Below are 16,747 nucleotides of genomic sequence, written 5' to 3'. Positions count from 1 at the left end.
CATTTAGACAAACTCTAATCTTGAGCATCAAAGCATTAGAAAGTTTATTAACTTTAATACCACAATTCCTTCTAAAGTAGATCAAGCTTATAAAAGGATATAAACTTATTTACTGTGGGCGATATGCAATAAAACTTGGTAAATACAGATCTAACCACACCTGTTGAATGGGAGGGCATTTCAACAGACTAGATGAGTTATTGCAGATTTTATGAGGAACCAAAAGCTGACGTGTCCTTAACTGGAAGGCTTGTCTAACTTTTTAATGATGGCGCAAGAGTCCAAAGAAAAAGTGTTTTCCCATCAGAGCCGTCACTCTGAATCACTGGTGTCTTCCTGGACATTGGGAACGAACGGAAGTTGATCCCCCCAGTCACTGTTTCGAGCGCAGCGGTACACGTCCCTGATGAGATAAGAGAAAACGCAAACGTCAAAGTCGGTAGGTATGAAAGCCAGAAGAACATCACCCAACAGTATTACTGGGTGAAATGTGTAACGACTAACACAGTACTGGAAAAAAAGAAAAAGCTGGTTGCTATAATTTCTCTTTTGATTATTAAAAAAACAAACAAATGAACAGCTGCTTGTGTCACCAAAAAATGTCATCTTTCTCTATTTATACCTAGAAATGACTGAACACTAGTATTTACTCTGAGACAGTTTGCCTTTATGTATGTATGTGAAATATTATCAGAAATAATTGGACAATTTTAACCAACGCAGGGTGTTTACCTGCCGTTTCTCTTTGCCGTCACCACCACGTGCTGCAGCTGTCCGTCCGGGCAGCACATCCGACAATGAATGTGTCGCGTTCTTCGCAGCACCGGCGCGACCAGCCGGGCCCAGTCCACGCCCTCGCGGTCCTCCTCTGCGGGGCGCGAGCGGCTCAGGATCAGGTAGCTGAACTTCTCGGTGTGACGTTGGTGATGCTGGAAAAGGAAGGACATTGATAAGGAGCTTCACCCACAGCTGGACTCGCCTGCAACCCTCAGAGGATTAAAGTATAGAAGATTAATGAATGGAGCTTACGTACTCCTGCTGTGTAATTTAAAGCACAGTGCCTTGAAATCAGACTTCTGTTGTTGAAACTCACCCCGGGTGAAAGAAGAGGTTGGTAGAACTGCTGGAAGTTGCAGGGTGTGACGATTTGGCTTGAGAGCTTTGGACATGTGAGTTCATGGGAACACTGCAGGAAGAAAGAAAAAAAAAGTGCTCTGGTGAGAAAACGACACTGGTGGCTGAAAGTCTGATAAACCTTGAAACAAAGTGGGAAATTTACGTACCGGAGCAAAGACAGACGCTGGCCTGGAGTCGTATACCGTCTTCTCTTGTTTCTGGAGAAACAGCCCTTTAGTATGATGGCCTTCATTAAACCATACACAACACAGTGCATCTACTCTACATGTTTACCTTCAACAAGGTGTCTCTGGCCTCCATCAGCATTTGATGACCCTCTTTTGTCCCGTTTTCAACCAGCACCTACGACATGAAATACGAGACGTCAGTATAATTTGAATACGTCGCGATATAACACATTTGTTGATCGTAGCAAAAGTAAAAGACATTGCAGAAAACCTGCCATCTGATATGTTTTCCACTAACCAGATATGAGCTGGTTTTTCTCCACAGGGTGAACACGGCGTCTTCTCGATCCTTCACACCTGGAAGCTCGGACAGGGTGAAGGCTGAAACCACCAAGTCAAATTGCACCTGGAAGACGGCAGATAGACAATTATATGTAAAACCCCCTTAGAAAAAGATTGTATGCATTAAATAGAACTCTAAAGATTAAAAAAAGAGATCATTTGACATGCACACTTCTTTTGTTTGTATCCCTTTTCCCCTCAGTTTTGCACAGGCCACAAATTAATATAAAAGAGTTTAAAAACAGAGAATTGGAGTATATTGACAAGAAGGTTGCATTTGATAGACACCCTTTATGAAACTGTCATACATGACAAGTTGGAAAAGCTGTAAATCCAATATAATTAAGAGAGAAACAGATCGGCCAAAAGGATTATGTACCAACATGTGTGGCAGTCGTTCTATCAGTAAACAGGCTCTGAGCACGTGCAAAGAAAGGCCTTTATGTTAGATGGATTTTTATATTAACTGTTTAATGTGCACCTGATTTTCTCCAGGTTATTAAAGTTAAGTATGTCTTTTATTGAGGAGTGGGAGGGGAGGCGATTTCCACCTCAGCAGAATTAAACATTGTGCAAACAATACGGTCGGGTCAAGGCGAGTGTTTTTAACTTTTAGCTGCATGTCATGTATTTATTCCAAAGTTTTGGGGTTTACTTTCTGTTTCCTACCTTAGGAGAAACTGGCAAAAACTGTCTGAAATAGACGTGTTTGAAGTGAGGTGCACCACCTTCATCATCGCCTGTTTAGAAAACACACACAGATACTCAGTTCCTTGTCAAATTGTGCATTTGGTACACATAAAGTCAATAAACAATCTTAATTTGTGTACCGTTGAGAAGTCGTTCGGCCAAGGTGTTCATTGATCCAGAGCTGTCCACACACACCATCTCCTTCAGAGAGTCACCCCAGTGCGAGTGGGACGCCCTGTGGAGAGGAAAAAGTGCCCAATGTCCACTTTTAATTTCAGTTCGATGAAACTCTCATAATGATGCACACGTACCATGCAACTGTTCCCAGGCCTGAACCAAAATCCAGGAGCGACTGAGGGGCAAACGAAGGATCTCTTTTCTTTATCTGAAATCAAAGAAACAAAAACGCAATTTAGACCAAAAAAAAAGTCCCAGTCTAACACTTTGATGTGTCTTAAATTGTGGTTCTCATAATCTCAGTTTACATGTAAGCTTCTCCTTTACAAGTATTTCTTCCACAAAGCACATCCACTGCTGGTGGTTCCAAATTACACCAAATTTCCATAATTGCTTCTTTTTTTTTCTTTTTAACCCAAAAGTCACCCGGGTGTCGGTGAAACTTATTAAAATGAGAAAATGACAGCCCACGTTTAAGAATTTTGCAACGTAGCATTCAACTGCTTCGTAAAACAGACTCCCGTGACACAATGCTTTTTCAGCATATACAATCTTTAAAAAGTTCGAAAAAGATTGCTCTTAAGCACCATAAGCAGTGACGTGCTTTTAAATGTCTCCTCCATCACCTCATTTAAAGCTCTCTTCACTGCTGCGTAGCCTCCAGCCAGCCGAGCCGCCATGTACACCACACCCAGCTCCTCATCGTACCTGAAAAACACAAGATGATCTGTATGTAGTGCACCTGATATAAACTCCAACTCCACAGTGTTGTTGTAGATGTAGATCTGTCAATACGATATATTTAATTGCAGAAATGACCCTTTTAGTGTTTGTATGTCACTTATATTAACTATAATCTCCATTAGACATACATCAAGCTGAAAATAATAACTTATGGATAGTATATAAAGCAGATGAATGTGTTACTTTAGTGGGTTCCAGTGATATGTTGTTCTTTTGAGCTCTGACAGAACTTTCTTCTTGATACGATCGTCCAGCAATTGCATGTCTAAATCTGCAAAGTAAAGAATACTTTATTTCCCCAGCCGCCTCGCAGAATCTCGCTTCAGATTAAATGTGTTGAATAGTTTTTATTTTGTATTGCCATTGACGTCTTCTACCTTTTCCTTTCAGCATGGCTTTCTCCCATAGTTGTTTCTCCATGGTTACTGCTCTTTTCCTCAAAGCCACATCTTCAATCAGTCGTTTCCTGCTCCACAGGAAATTTGTGAGTTTGCGGACGCGTTCGGGGAGCTGAGCCACTTCAGCTCCTGCAAGTAGGGAGACAGGACAGTGGCCGAAAAAGCACCTGAGCAAGTTTGTCAGACTAGAGAAACAACTGAAATATTTGTCGTTTCAGCGAAATTCATACAAGATCGTGGAGCTTACTGTGAATGATAGATTGCGCAGCAACCTGCAGCTCTTGAGGCAGTCGCAGAGTTTTCAGGTTGGTCACACCTGGGTGTCTCCTGTGTAGTTCTCCTTTAAGGAAATCTGACCGAGTTTCTGGGTTAGCAGCTGCACTCATATTCTGAAATTATATATTTTTTTTAAAGAAAAAAGATTGAGTTATTATTGTATACCCACAAAAGCACGACGATAAAAGCATCACAGTTGGAGCTCATGGTGGTGGCAGGCAGCCTTACGAATACCACCAAGACTTCTCCATCAGACTCATCAACAAACGTGACATTTTTTTCAAATCTCCGATGATCCCGATGAGATCCCTGGCATATTTCCAGCTCTGTCCTGCAATCTAGAAATGCCCCAACCATTTTAACGTGTGATGTGACTACAGAAAATCTAAAATCTATTATTTCTTATGTGTGTTACGTTTGAGCCTGACCTCCATGGCTGAGACGCTGCGTTCAATGACACTCACAAAAAACACTCACGAAAAGCACTCACCCTGCACGCGACCCTCAGCACAGCCGCCCGCTGACACAAAGCCACGGCACTGAAGCTCCGAGAAGTCATTGCTCCTGTCTGACCTGTGTCTGTATAATTTTAAAACCAGCTAAAAGCGCCTGTCCGCCCACAGTGTGTCAACCACGGGGAAGTTAAATTGTCCAGCATCAAAATAATTCCGACTCTACACAAGAGCGGAAATATTTTCACCAAAGTGCCGTTCCACTCATAAAAAGAATAGTGTTACGAAGACGGCTCACTCTGCTCGTATTTTTAGGTACTGTAATAACAACACATAGCGCTGTTTTTTGTGTTAAAAGTACATCTCTATTCATTTACATGATTATAATTGATTGTAAACATACTCCAAACACACGTCCATTTATCTTATTGTCTTATAAACGTTGGCCACGGAGTGACTCATCTTCATAAAGCGCGATCTTTGATACCAACTCACCGCTGGTGTCACATCCAGGAAACGACTCAGAAAAGTTTCCCTCTCCTTTTTATTGTTGCAATTTTACTGCAGCTGGCCAATTTTCCACAAACAACAACAACAAAAACACCATGGGACGAACAAGGGCTTCGAACAAAAAGGGCCAGAGTGCAGCGGAAAGTGAAGACGTCCAATCAAAAACAGGTGTGTTGCCTCTGTTTTTAACGCGTGCTCGCGCGACATGTCGGGGCAGATTACAGCAAGAAATCACGATTATTAAACACCAGATTCGATCCAAGCAGACTTTACCCTCCATGGCTCCATCCATAATTATGCAATTTATATTCTCAAGGCCCAATCCTATTTACATCCACCCGCCATGTTATTTTTCTCCATACCAGGAGGCTGAGATGATTAATGCATCACTGCTTGTTATTCGGGTTTTGCAGAGAAGGCACAAAAGTTCGACTTTTTTAGATTATTTCTATATTAAATTAAAGCCCCATGGCTATCAGTTTCTTATTTTTTCTTTTATGTAGACCCACGTTTCTATGGCGCATGTATTTGTGGGATGAGCAGCAGAGTATGTGACAGGCGCTCCTGAAAAATCTTTTCTGCCACTGTTAAAAAGCTTTTTTTTCGTTGGTGGCTCTTCAATCACAAGTGAATCTGAAAAACGTAACCCACAAACAATTAACTTTCCAATGATAATCAGTTGAATTATATTTTGAGATGGATGGATGGTGGGTACACCACTGCAATTATCAGTGATTCTCGTTCTTTCTTTATAGTAGTCATGTATATTTGCTTATCGGAAACTCTCTTATCCAGTCTTCCTCTCCCTCCCTTTCATTGAGATCAGTGTGGCAGTGGATGGGAGATGATGGACAATGGGTGCCGTATTCACCTACCGCCACCGCCTTGTTGGACTCGGCCGTGTCTTCTGGGGAAACGTCCGTCACTCTCAGCCTCGGCTCAGGGACGTCCTACGACGTTGATCTTAAGAAAATGGTCCAGATAAATCCTGTTTCCAAGTACAAGAGGAAAATCCGTTCCCAGACTGTGAAGACAGGTGCTCGTCTTCTTTTTAATTTTCAGTGCAATTTCATTTACACAGCACCACCAACAACACAGTCACCTCAGGACGCTTACAGAGAAAAACACAATTATTTCACATGAGCAAGCATTGACAACAGTGAAAAGGAAAAAAAAAATACTTCCTTTTAGCAGAAAGAAACCCTCAGAACCAGGATGACCGAGTAAACATGTTCCTGACAGTAGAGAAGGAGATATATCAAATACGTATATATCAAAAATAACTCTCGGGTCCTTTTACTTTTATGAGACTGTTTGTTTATTAAGCCGACACACTTTTTAGCTGGTCACTCATCAGTGGGATTTCCTGTAACAATTCACTATTACAAACATATTTCCTGCCTTAATTTTTTTTTTTTTAAAGAAAGTTCAGTGGATGATGGCGAGACGTCTGCACAAAAAGGGAAACCAGCTCAAGCCAAAGAGGCAAAAGAAGAGGCAAAAGAAGAGGCAGAAGAGCAACCTGCACCAAAGAGGAGGAGAGGACAAAGCAAGAAGCAGATAAAAACAGAAGAAACTCCCAAAGTGGAAGCAAAAGATGAAGGTAACGTGAATCTGACATGTTGAGGCGAGCAGGAAAATGTTGAGGGCTTTTGCTGTATTAAAAATTCTCAAGTTTAAATAGGTGAATAGATGCTGTTATATGAATTATATGTATATATGTATTTAAGCCTTCATTGTTGGCGCATGTGCTGCTTCTACTCTTTGCAGCGGAGGTTGTGAAGACTGTGGTCTTGAAGGGCAAAGCTCCAGTGGACCCCGAATGCAAAGCCAAATTGGGAAAGGTAAAGTTTATCATCAAACCTGTAGCTCGCACATGTCTTTTAAAGAAAGTCTCTGGCACAACATGCTTGTACAGTTCCTTATATGTGCTTTAATTCTGATTGAATCTGTTTCATTCAGCAGAGAATTCTTTGGTTAAACTGAATTTTCTTTTACTGATTGTTTCAGCCATAATAACTTGTTGGATGTGTGTTTTTCTGGACTGAAGCAAAAACTTCCTGATCAGGAGATAAATGAGCAACGTCTCAACCTGTTGCCCTGAACTCCAGAACTCTTGAAATAAATGTCAATACACAATAGTTGTAGAAGTAAAATGGAACACAGTGTAAATGTAAATGTTTCTGAATAATCCAACTCAAACTGTGACATCTCTACATTTCACATTTTTAAAATATAAATGGATATAGTACCTTTTTCTTTCAATTTACTCTTTAAGATTGTAGCTTGTAAAAGGCAGTAGCTCAAAGTATTCAAATATTTTATGAGGTCTGATGTGTAGCCGAGGCTGAAATGCTTGAGAGTTTTTAGTTTGTATTACAAAAGTTGAAATAACTAACAATACAATAGTTTATTAATAATTTTAAATGTAACATTCATAATCAATTGTTACATTGGTACATAATTTATCTTGAAATGTGACACACAGGTAAAGAAATGTTAATATCTTTCAATACCATAAATGTTACTTCATTTAGCTTATTTCGTTCATATTTCATTTGTACTTTTCAGTGAGCACTTCCTAAATTGTTGATGTCCTTTAGTTTAACATATAAAAATGCCAAAATATGACACATTTTCTAACGTTATTTTTATGCTTTTGCTTCAGGCTCACGTCTACGACGAAGGAAAAGAGGTTTTTGATGTGATGCTCAACCAGGTAAAACATCTTAATGGCACTTGATTCAAATTGATCTCACACATCAATTGAGAAAGATATTGTAAAATATTGGGAGCCAGTTTTGTTCGACTCAGAAGTAGAAGTCTGTATCTCATGACAAGCTGCAGAACCTTGTTTAAACTGAGAGTGCTGGCTGTGTCTCTCTTTAACAAAGCTCCTTCCATTCCGTGGAGGAGGAAACACTTCAAACTCTTTGGTCTTCAGTTGATTGTGAAGAAGTGGGGTGAATTTCAAGCATGCAGCAAACAATGTTTGGCTTCTTCTTTTCCACAGACGAATCTTCAATTTAACAACAACAAATACTATCTAATGCAGCTGCTGGAGGACGACGCCTCCAAAGCTTATAGTGTGTGGATGAGATGGGGCAGAGGTGACTAATTAATACATTTTATTGTCATTGTTTTCGATCAGTGAAACTGATCGTTGGACGAATCAAGTGCTTTTCTTCTATTCCATATGTCTTGCGCAGTGGGCAAAGTTGGTCAGAGCAGCCTTGTCGCCTGTGGTGGAGACCTGTTCAAGGCCAAAGATTTCTTCAGGAAAAAGTGAGTGAGTGCGGCTGACCGAAGATGTTCGGAGATGTCAAGCGTGCTCTGTGACATTCGGAAAACTCTTCTGTTGCAGGTTTTTCGACAAGACAAAGAACTGGTGGTGTGACCGGGACACTTTCAAGAAGGAGTCTGGGAAATATGACATGGTGTTCATGGATTACAGCACGGACAAAAAGGTGGCGCATCTTTGTGGTTTCGGCTGATGGTCTCAGAAGCACGAAGTTGCGTTCAGGGTCGGGTTTGTCACTCGTGAAATTGTTTCCCTGTCTCCAGGAGGAGGATAAACCCAGCACGGATGCCACACAAAAAAAGAAGATCTCCAAGCTGGACGGGAAAGTTCAGTCGCTCCTGGAACTCATCTGTAACATCAAAACCATGGAGGAGTGCGTGCTGGAGATGAAGTTTGACGTCCGGAAGGCTCCTCTCGGTTCGTCTGTCTGCCAAAGAAATTACAGCACAGATCTGTTCAAATGTCTTCCACCAAATCAAAAAATTATTCAACTTATAGTATTACCATGAGACCCAAGGAAAGATAAGAAATTGTTAAACTACTATTCTTTTTTTTTTATTGTTTGTAGCTGCATGCAATTAAAACTCAATCAATAACAAAATCCTCTATTAATTCAGAAAACAGCCCAGATTTTGTTTTAAAATGAAAAAAAAAATATATTAACATATGACAATCAGATGAAAATGAACAGTTGTTATTTCTTTTTTCAAACTAATATTTTATAGGTCCTTTCACATCATCAAGGAGAAATAAATTAAACAAATATTGATTGGTTCCACTATGCACTATAATCTCGTCATTGATTCAATAAAAAAGGATTTACTCGCCAAATTTAAACAGTTATTAATTAAAAAAATGTAGATACTGATAACAGAAAACAAATACATGGAAAGACACGTGAGCATCCATGACAAGTGCAATTTAGTAGAAGTTCTTCCAGGTTACCAATATAGCACTTCTGTAGAACTCAGCAAAACCGTAGGAGCAGAATTTAAGAGCCTGAATACAACACAATATTTCAGATCCATTTTCAGGAAGAAATTGTAATCTTTGGATCAGTCTGGCGTTTATATCAGGGAAACTTAAAAAAAAGAATTCACTATGTGGGACTTGAAAACCCAACTTCATTCGATTGTTTGTTTGTTTGTTTGTTTGTTTGTTTGTTTGTTTGCTCTTGATATTGCCCCGTGTGGACCAAAAAAGAAATTAAATGGAGTTTCAAAGTAGCTCCAAAGTAATGAATATTTTCAAGCACCTCATTTTCGTGCCTCATCGATCTGTAGGAAAGCTGACCTCCGAGCAGATTCGCGCCGGCTACCAAGCCCTGAAGAACATCGAGGACTGTTTAAAGAAGAAGGGCAGCAGTAAGCAGCTGCTGGAGGCCTGCAACCAGTTCTACACACGGATCCCACATGACTTTGGGTGAGGTTAACGCCGCCGAACAGATGACAAGATGCATCGAGGCCGAAAAATGGAATGTTGTGGTTTACTCAAAGATCTGAACCTCCAGGTTAAAGACTCCCCCGATCATCCGCACAGAGCAAGAACTGAAGGAGAAAATTGCTCTGTTGGAGGTAGGGGGATTCTGAATGGGTTCATGAGTATTTGACTGTGGTGATTATTGTCTGAGCTGTGAGCGTCTGCTCTCTGTTCTCAAAGGCACTGAGTGACATCCAAATCGCAGTGAAAATGGTGCAGTCCAGTGAAGACGGCGACGAACATCCTGCAGACAGACAGTATCAATCCCTCTGCTGCAAACTGCAGCCGCTGGACGCCGGCTGCAACGAGTACAAAGTCAGTGGGTCTTCCAGAAATTAGAAATCCCAAAGTGTGGTTGTGAAATAGTGGAAAACAAGAAGCACCAAAACAGCGAGATTGAAAAAAGCCTATCACTTTCTTCATTTTCACCTATTTTTATTTTTAACGGCTTTCACATGAATCCCATTGAGATCACAAGAAAATATTTGCATTTCAACTGCTGCATTATATGAGGTTAACAAGGTTAAATCGCTGCTGCTTTATGATATCTATAATTGATATAACCATGCATTTTAGAGTATAAATGGTAGCAGGTCCAACAATTATGCTTCATTATCTAATTTCGATTGAACAAGGTTTGTTATTTTTATTCAGAGTCTATTGATATTTTTTGCCCTCATACAGCTGATTTCCTTTCCTTCCTTTCTTTGTGAAGATAATAGAGAAGTATCTGCAGTCCACACATGCCTCCACACACTGCGACTACACCATGACTATTATCGACGTCTTCTCAGTGGACCGCGATGGGGAGAGCAATAAATTCTTGTCTCAGATGCACAACAAGTAAGTAACACAACAAGTCTTTGACATTTCATGTTTTGATTCCCACCTAAAGTTTGACCGGCACGTCTGTGGGAACGTGGGTTTTCTCAACAACTGTGTGTGAATGTGTCCGACAGGACTCTGCTGTGGCACGGTTCCCGGCTCTCCAACTGGGCTGGCATCCTCAGCCAGGGTCTCCGAGTGGCGCCGCCGGAAGCCCCCGTCACTGGTTACATGGTAGGTTTAGTGGGACGGACAAAGATTTCAAACGGGCAACTTGAGAAAGTTGGGACTCGCCAGTCATTCTACTCAGTTCTGCTCTGATATCGCTTAATAAAAGCATTATATTATAATATACTGTTACTCTAATAAAAAAAAAAGGCCTAGATTGAATAAATGTAAATATTGCTAAAGATTATTTTCTTCAAAGTACACAGTATTACTATATGACCTCTTTTTTTTTTTTTTTTTTTAGTTTGGTAAAGGTGTCTACTTTGCTGACATGTCGTCAAAAAGTGCCAACTACTGCTTTGCAACTCAGAACAGCAAGATCGGATTGCTTCTTCTGTGTGAGGTGAGTTCATTTTCTCTTCGCCACGTTTCACAATCTGTTATCTTTTCCCAGCTTACTGGAGCAAACGGCTTGTTAAATGAAGTCGAATAATGGTTGTTAGAAAAAAAACACCTGCAAAGCTGCAAATGCATTTTTCTAAGATATAGAAATAGAGAATCTTTGCAGAATTCTACAGGAAGAAAACCAAAAGAAGTTAAAATAGTTGTGTGTTTGTCACTGGCCTGATGCAGATTCTCTTGTCATCCGTGTTTTGTGCGTGGCTGCAGGTCGCTCTAGGAGACTCGAACGAGCTGCTTAACGCCGATTACCAGGCCAACAACCTTCCAGCTGGAAAAAACAGCACCAAGGGATTGGGACGGACCGGACCTGACCCCAAAAACTCAGTCACACTGTTAGTCCGCCTTGATTCACTGCTATATGTCACACAGACACTGACATCAATAGGTGCACGTGGAACTCGTACACAACAGAAATCATTAAGCCGTCTGGTGGACATAGTTTATCGCAGCAGCAAGGACTTAATGCAGGTTGTAATATGTAGTTGGGAGGATGACTCTTGGCTTCAGTGATTCAAATGTATCCATTTAAACTAATGGTGGGACTCATCAGCCAATTATTTGTGGACTTTGTAACTGAGCGACAATCTTCATTTCAAATTGATTTTGATCCAGTTTCGTCATTGCATCTGTTCGCCTGCTGCGGTTCTCAGCTGCACACTTAAAATCAAAGTCACGATACTGCTCTCTTTTTGCTCTGGCGCGACTTAAACACTCAATCAAATTCTTTCTATTGCACATTTTTACAGCTTGAAACACAAACTCTGAGGACAAATCCATCGCCCGTGATTTATTTCCCCCACTAACATGTTATGATGAAGAGAACATCGGTTATTCGCGTCTCCTTTCAGGGGTCTTAATGTTATGGCTGCCCGTTATGTCGCCTCATAGTGTCACAAGTGGTTTTTGTTTATTTATTTTCCACAAATTCACACATACAACGAATGCTTTATATATAGGGTTGGCACAATCTGCACACAAAATTAAAAAAAAAAAATCTCTATTTATAATGATGAAACTACAAAATATGTACATGAAAGGTCAATTTGATTTGATTCTCTCTTCATTTGTCTTTTTTTTAGGGATGGTGTGACTGTGCCGATGGGGCCCGGGGTGAAGACGCGTATTAATCCGTCCAGCGGTTACTCGCTCCTCTACAACGAGTTCATTGTTTACGACCCCGCCCAGATCCGAATGAGGTACCTGCTGAGGATCCAGTTTAACTACTCCTCGCTGTGGTGAGGCGGCCTGGACTCAGGAGGCGTTCCTCCCCGTCGGGCAGAGAGAATGCACTATCATGTTTGACATTGAGGTCGCTCCTGTAAAGCTGCGAGATTTCGGGGATGAGAAAGGTTTAGTGCGTACGTGTCCTCCGCTATAGAGCTGCAGCAATGAATCATTAATACACCAAAAAACTGCAGCTATTCAATGAAATAAGTTTAGTTATCGGCTACATTTCAGTAAAACGAATGAAATATCTGTTAGTAAAGCAACAGTGCCAGGCAAAACTTTTCGGATGGTGTCTGAAGTGCTTTCAAAAATCGATGCACTGATAGTTTATTTTGAATCTATCAATGCGCATTGTAAAGTGAATCAGCATTTCTATGTGTGACCAGCAGCATGAACTCCAGCCAAAACGTTTTGCACAGGCTCATATATTTACTCAAATGAATGCATCTCTATAGTGAGGGAACGTCCACATTATCACAATCGAGTGTTTCCTGATTTAGTTGATGGGTATTTCAGGTTTGTCATACTGAAAATGACATGAGAAATATATAGTTGGAGAAGTTTTGCACTACTTTTTGTTTGTATCGCTTTGCATTAACGTTGCATTCACATTCAGTGTCGCTGTGTTTCTAAACATGACGATGTTTATCTTTGTGTCACCATTACCTTGTAAATCAAGTGACCAGAAGTTCTTCAAACAACTATGACGTCATGAAATGTGTCTATTTCAAATTTGTTTCTTTTTTCAAAGAATTGGACGCCGCCGTATATTTCATTACTTACCTTGGAAAATATTTGACGTATATTTCAAAAAGACAAAATTAATTGAGGAAATTCTTAAATTTTCCAGCCATGTTGTTTTGAATAAATACAAATCACCATAATAAATAACTTTATTCACAGTTTAAAAGTGTGGGCGTGTGTGTTTATATGAACGTTTGTGCAGTTTCTCCTTCTCACCAGCAGGTAGCGGAAGATGAGAATAGTTTCCAGGTAGAAGGTGAGGGCGTCTGTAACTTGTCATCTCTGACATCAGCTGATGTGTTCTCATCACTCATCGAGATAGAAAAGAGGATTGAGTTTTTATCATTGGTAAACTGAAATTTATATTCCAGCTATAGATGAATAGTTTATTTTCTCCATGACAAAATTAGATTTGGATGAATCCAGACCCTTCACATAAATGAATGGAAGCAAACGGCAAGGCAAATGTATTGATCACCATTCAAACACGAGGCAATTCACAGTGTTTTACAAAGAAACTAAAGAAATACAGAAGTTTTGCAAAGGAATAATGGAAATATATTTATAGAATAATACATTAAAGCTCTTAGACATTATAGAACTATATCAAAACCAGTAATAAGGAATCTTAATCTCCCATCAGTTGAAACACAGTTTTTTTTTTTTAAGTATTTCTTGTCGCTTGCTGAAACGCTTGCTGTACATGATTAAAAAGCCTCTGAATGTGTCTTTTAAAGGAGTTAAAATATATTCAGGTGGCCTGCACTCATAAGGATTCAATTCTGAGACGAATCAAATCTGACATTCTTGATAAAGTTGGTATCACTTCCATAAATGTTAACTAAAGTTACAGATTCTTCATTTATTTTCCATTTTACTAGAACAAATGTGCTTTCTTTATAAGTTCGTTCAGTTGTTTTCTTCAAACTAAATACAATTAAAAATCAATAATGCAACTTCCAATTATTTTCCTATTTTTAATTGATGAAGAGAGAGCATGTTTATATCTCGGTTTTGTTTGTTTGTATTGTGTTTAGGAACAGTGGAGTGGATTTAATGCCAGAATGCCATGTTTATCCTCTCCCTTTTTAGGTTTTCTCATCATTTATTTTTATTCTGATCCGATTATTTATCCCAATTCACATTCAGGGGAAACACTAAAAGATCTGAACAGCTGGACTAGTGTCTTTAATCCAAGCTTCAAAAATAAGTTTGGCAACCGGTTTTCTGGTCCTCCTGTGAAGAGTAGGAAGAGACAATTTTACAACAACATCTAATGCAAAAAAAAAATGTATATGTATAAATAAAATAGAAGCATTAGTGTACTGAACTTTTCAGCAAAAGAATCATCAGCGCTGGTGAAAATGTTAAAGAACTGCAGATGTTCACCAGGCTGCCTCCAGTTGTGAAGCGTCAGGTGATGCTGACTGAACAGCTCAGCGTTTTCATAAACAAAGAGACCTACAAAGTGTTGGAGCCCTGGGATCCAGCAGCCATAATTGAGGATATAATTAAAGCTTTGAGTCTGTAAGAGTAAATCTCCTTTTATGTCCGTGAAGAAAACACCACAGAGACGGTAATTACATATTGCACAAACACTGCATAATCTTATAGTTAAAAGGTGTTTTCGGTCTGCTGCACTTGTGGAGAGATTACTCAAAATTACAGAAACATCTAAATATCAGCTTTTTTTAATCGAATATGTGCACCCATTAGAGTAATATTATAAACTAAATATAACCATCCAGTCTATATAAAGGCCATAGTGGGTTTTCTTTTTTTTTTTTTTTTTAAATCTCTCTTAACTCGTAGTTACTTTTGTGGTGAAGAATTTACAGAAATATGTTCTTACCTCTCCTATTTCTGGGTAACTTTATGCCCTCAAACGACCACACGTCCTACACAACAATCCTTCATTCAGTCTTTAATGCGGTCCGCAGTGTGGAATGTTCCTTCATGAGTACAAAACAGCATAAACAAACACATCCTGTGTGATGACTTGCAGTGCAGAACTCTCCAGTGCTGCTTCGTGCTATCAGCGGTGAGTTCGTCCACAGAAGCACATCAGACCATCCAGACTTGAGAGTTCATCATTTTTACTGCAGAGCAGAGCCGGAAGAAAATTCTCAAATTCTTGACTTCAGATTTGTTTTGTTTGCTTTTAATAGATATGCTATGACTTCTTTCAAAACTCAACAAGATCTATTTTTTGAAGGGGACATGAACATAGTCATCCAAACACACGTAACATTTGTTCTTGTGGTGTTCCTCATCATGGATGCAGCAGCTTTGTCATGAACATGGATGATGACTCAACTTGCATCATAGTTTAGCTATGAATTAAATCATTTCCTAATAACCTGACTGAACTTTACAGAATTCACTAGGAATTCCTTTTAATTGCAAAAATTTTTAAAGATATTTAATAAAAACATCTTCATGACTCAACTTCTGCAGCCTCACTGGGGGTAAGTGTTAGTCAGCTGATGTGATCAGTCTTTCTGTTTTAGTAAATTGAGGAATAAAAGGTTCGGAGTAGTTTCAAATGCAGGCAGCAAAAGTAAAGAGGAACTGGAAAAGTTAATGATAAAATGCAGAACAGATAATGTACTTAAATGCAAATACAGTACTTCCTTGCCAGCGCTGCAGGTTGACAACATACTTGTCTGCTTTTTAAAAAAATATCATGTTAAAATATTGATTTAAAGTTAAAGGTGATTATGCAATTTAGTTCCTTTTTCTTGCTGGTTTACACAACGTCTTCTTCCACATGTGATTAGTGCTGCTCTATAAATGCTCCACATACGCTGGCACTCCAGATCATGTGTTACTGTGACGCGATTCTTTTTAAATAGATTACAACGAAAATAAAAAGTATGTGCTCAGCGGCACAGTATGGACTTGCAGATGGGGACCTTTCAGAGTACAGAAGTGACACAATTTTGGAAAAGTGTGAACTATATTATGAAATTATATATAAAAAAACAAAAAAACTTTTTGGATATAAAGTTCCAAACACTTTTACTTGTGATGTACCTGGGAAAAATTAAAGACAGTCATGATGGAAGACGCATAGTGTACTTGCAGCAAGAAATGCGTCACTAGGAAATGACCTTTAATGCAAAACCCCCAGAAGAACAGTGGCTGGATAATGATAAAGATCAATTTGATGGGAGAAATTGATTTCTATTATAAGGCCAACAGAGAATTGTTTGGGTAAGCGCTTCTCGTTTGAAAACATATATAATTTTGTTTTGTTTATGACGAAAATGTATACAAATTAAGATAAACAAAAAAAAAGTTTGTTTTATTGTCCTCTATATAGCTCAAAATTAAAACAACATAAACTCCTCTAACACTTAAGTTACTCTGACACATTACTTGGTTAACCAGTTATGGTTTTACTTGGTATCTGATATGTTTCCAGACAACAGAGTAAAAAAAATTTTTCTGTGTCTTTCTGAGAACAGAAAGTGGAAGAAGGAAGTGGCAGCTCACTGTCGTCACAGTCTGGTGGGTTACTGGCTTGTGTTACTGCACAAGTGCTTTTGCTTTCAGTCATTAATAAGGAAATCCAAGCGAAGTAGCAGGCAGATCAAAACAATATCTGGAAACTTTCATAGTACTTTGTTTTTTTTTTTACAGGCT

General features: G+C 39.3%; 2 protein-coding genes across 2 annotated transcripts; one reads left to right on the top strand and one right to left on the bottom strand.

Annotated features, from left to right (window-relative positions):
* Positions 1-124: 124 nt before the first annotated feature.
* On the bottom strand, positions 125-4,552 carry mettl17 (methyltransferase like 17). Its single transcript, XM_080503707.1, has 14 exons — positions 4,422-4,552; positions 3,903-4,044; positions 3,635-3,784; positions 3,441-3,528; positions 3,140-3,221; positions 2,648-2,721; positions 2,477-2,571; positions 2,316-2,386; positions 1,603-1,710; positions 1,411-1,479; positions 1,284-1,334; positions 1,094-1,186; positions 733-929; positions 125-403 (listed from the first exon to the last, which is right to left on the bottom strand). Exons 1-14 carry the CDS (start codon positions 4,488-4,490, stop codon positions 313-315), a joined length of 1,380 nt encoding a protein of 459 aa, XP_080359833.1. The 5' UTR covers positions 4,491-4,552; the 3' UTR covers positions 125-312.
* Positions 4,553-4,903: 351 nt separating this feature from the next.
* parp2 (poly (ADP-ribose) polymerase 2) lies at positions 4,904-13,257 on the top strand. Its single transcript, XM_080503202.1, has 17 exons — positions 4,904-5,061; positions 5,720-5,929; positions 6,317-6,496; positions 6,664-6,737; positions 7,562-7,612; positions 7,907-8,003; positions 8,103-8,178; positions 8,258-8,360; positions 8,458-8,611; positions 9,478-9,616; positions 9,705-9,768; positions 9,854-9,988; positions 10,389-10,516; positions 10,633-10,732; positions 10,971-11,069; positions 11,336-11,460; positions 12,208-13,257. Exons 1-17 carry the CDS (start codon positions 4,989-4,991, stop codon positions 12,365-12,367), a joined length of 1,968 nt encoding a protein of 655 aa, XP_080359328.1. The 5' UTR covers positions 4,904-4,988; the 3' UTR covers positions 12,368-13,257.
* Positions 13,258-16,747: the final 3,490 nt, after the last annotated feature.

Source organism: Blennius ocellaris, assembly GCF_963422515.1.
Source record: "Blennius ocellaris genome assembly, chromosome: 10".
Classification (NCBI taxonomy): domain Eukaryota; kingdom Metazoa; phylum Chordata; class Actinopteri; order Blenniiformes; family Blenniidae; genus Blennius; species Blennius ocellaris.
Note: the sequence above shows the minus strand (reverse complement) of the source record. Positions and strands in the feature narration are given on the sequence as shown.

Excerpts from the sequence above, each read along its gene's own strand:
- mettl17 (XM_080503707.1), bottom strand. The coding sequence starts at position 4,490 with ATGACTTCTCGGAGCTTCAGTGCCGTGGCTTTGTGTCAGCGGGCGGCT. Across the intron at positions 4,045-4,421 it reads TGCTGAGGGTCGCGTGCAGG|AATATGAGTGCAGCTGCTAA; the intron begins GTGAGTGCTTTT and ends ATATAATTTCAG. Across the intron at positions 1,480-1,602 it reads GAAAAACCAGCTCATATCTG|GTGCTGGTTGAAAACGGGAC; the intron begins GTTAGTGGAAAA and ends TTCATGTCGTAG.
- parp2 (XM_080503202.1), top strand. The coding sequence starts at position 4,989 with ATGGGACGAACAAGGGCTTCGAACAAAAAGGGCCAGAGTGCAGCGGAA. Across the intron at positions 10,733-10,970 it reads CCCCCGTCACTGGTTACATG|TTTGGTAAAGGTGTCTACTT; the intron begins GTAGGTTTAGTG and ends TTTTTTTTTTAG. Across the intron at positions 11,070-11,335 it reads GATTGCTTCTTCTGTGTGAG|GTCGCTCTAGGAGACTCGAA; the intron begins GTGAGTTCATTT and ends GCGTGGCTGCAG.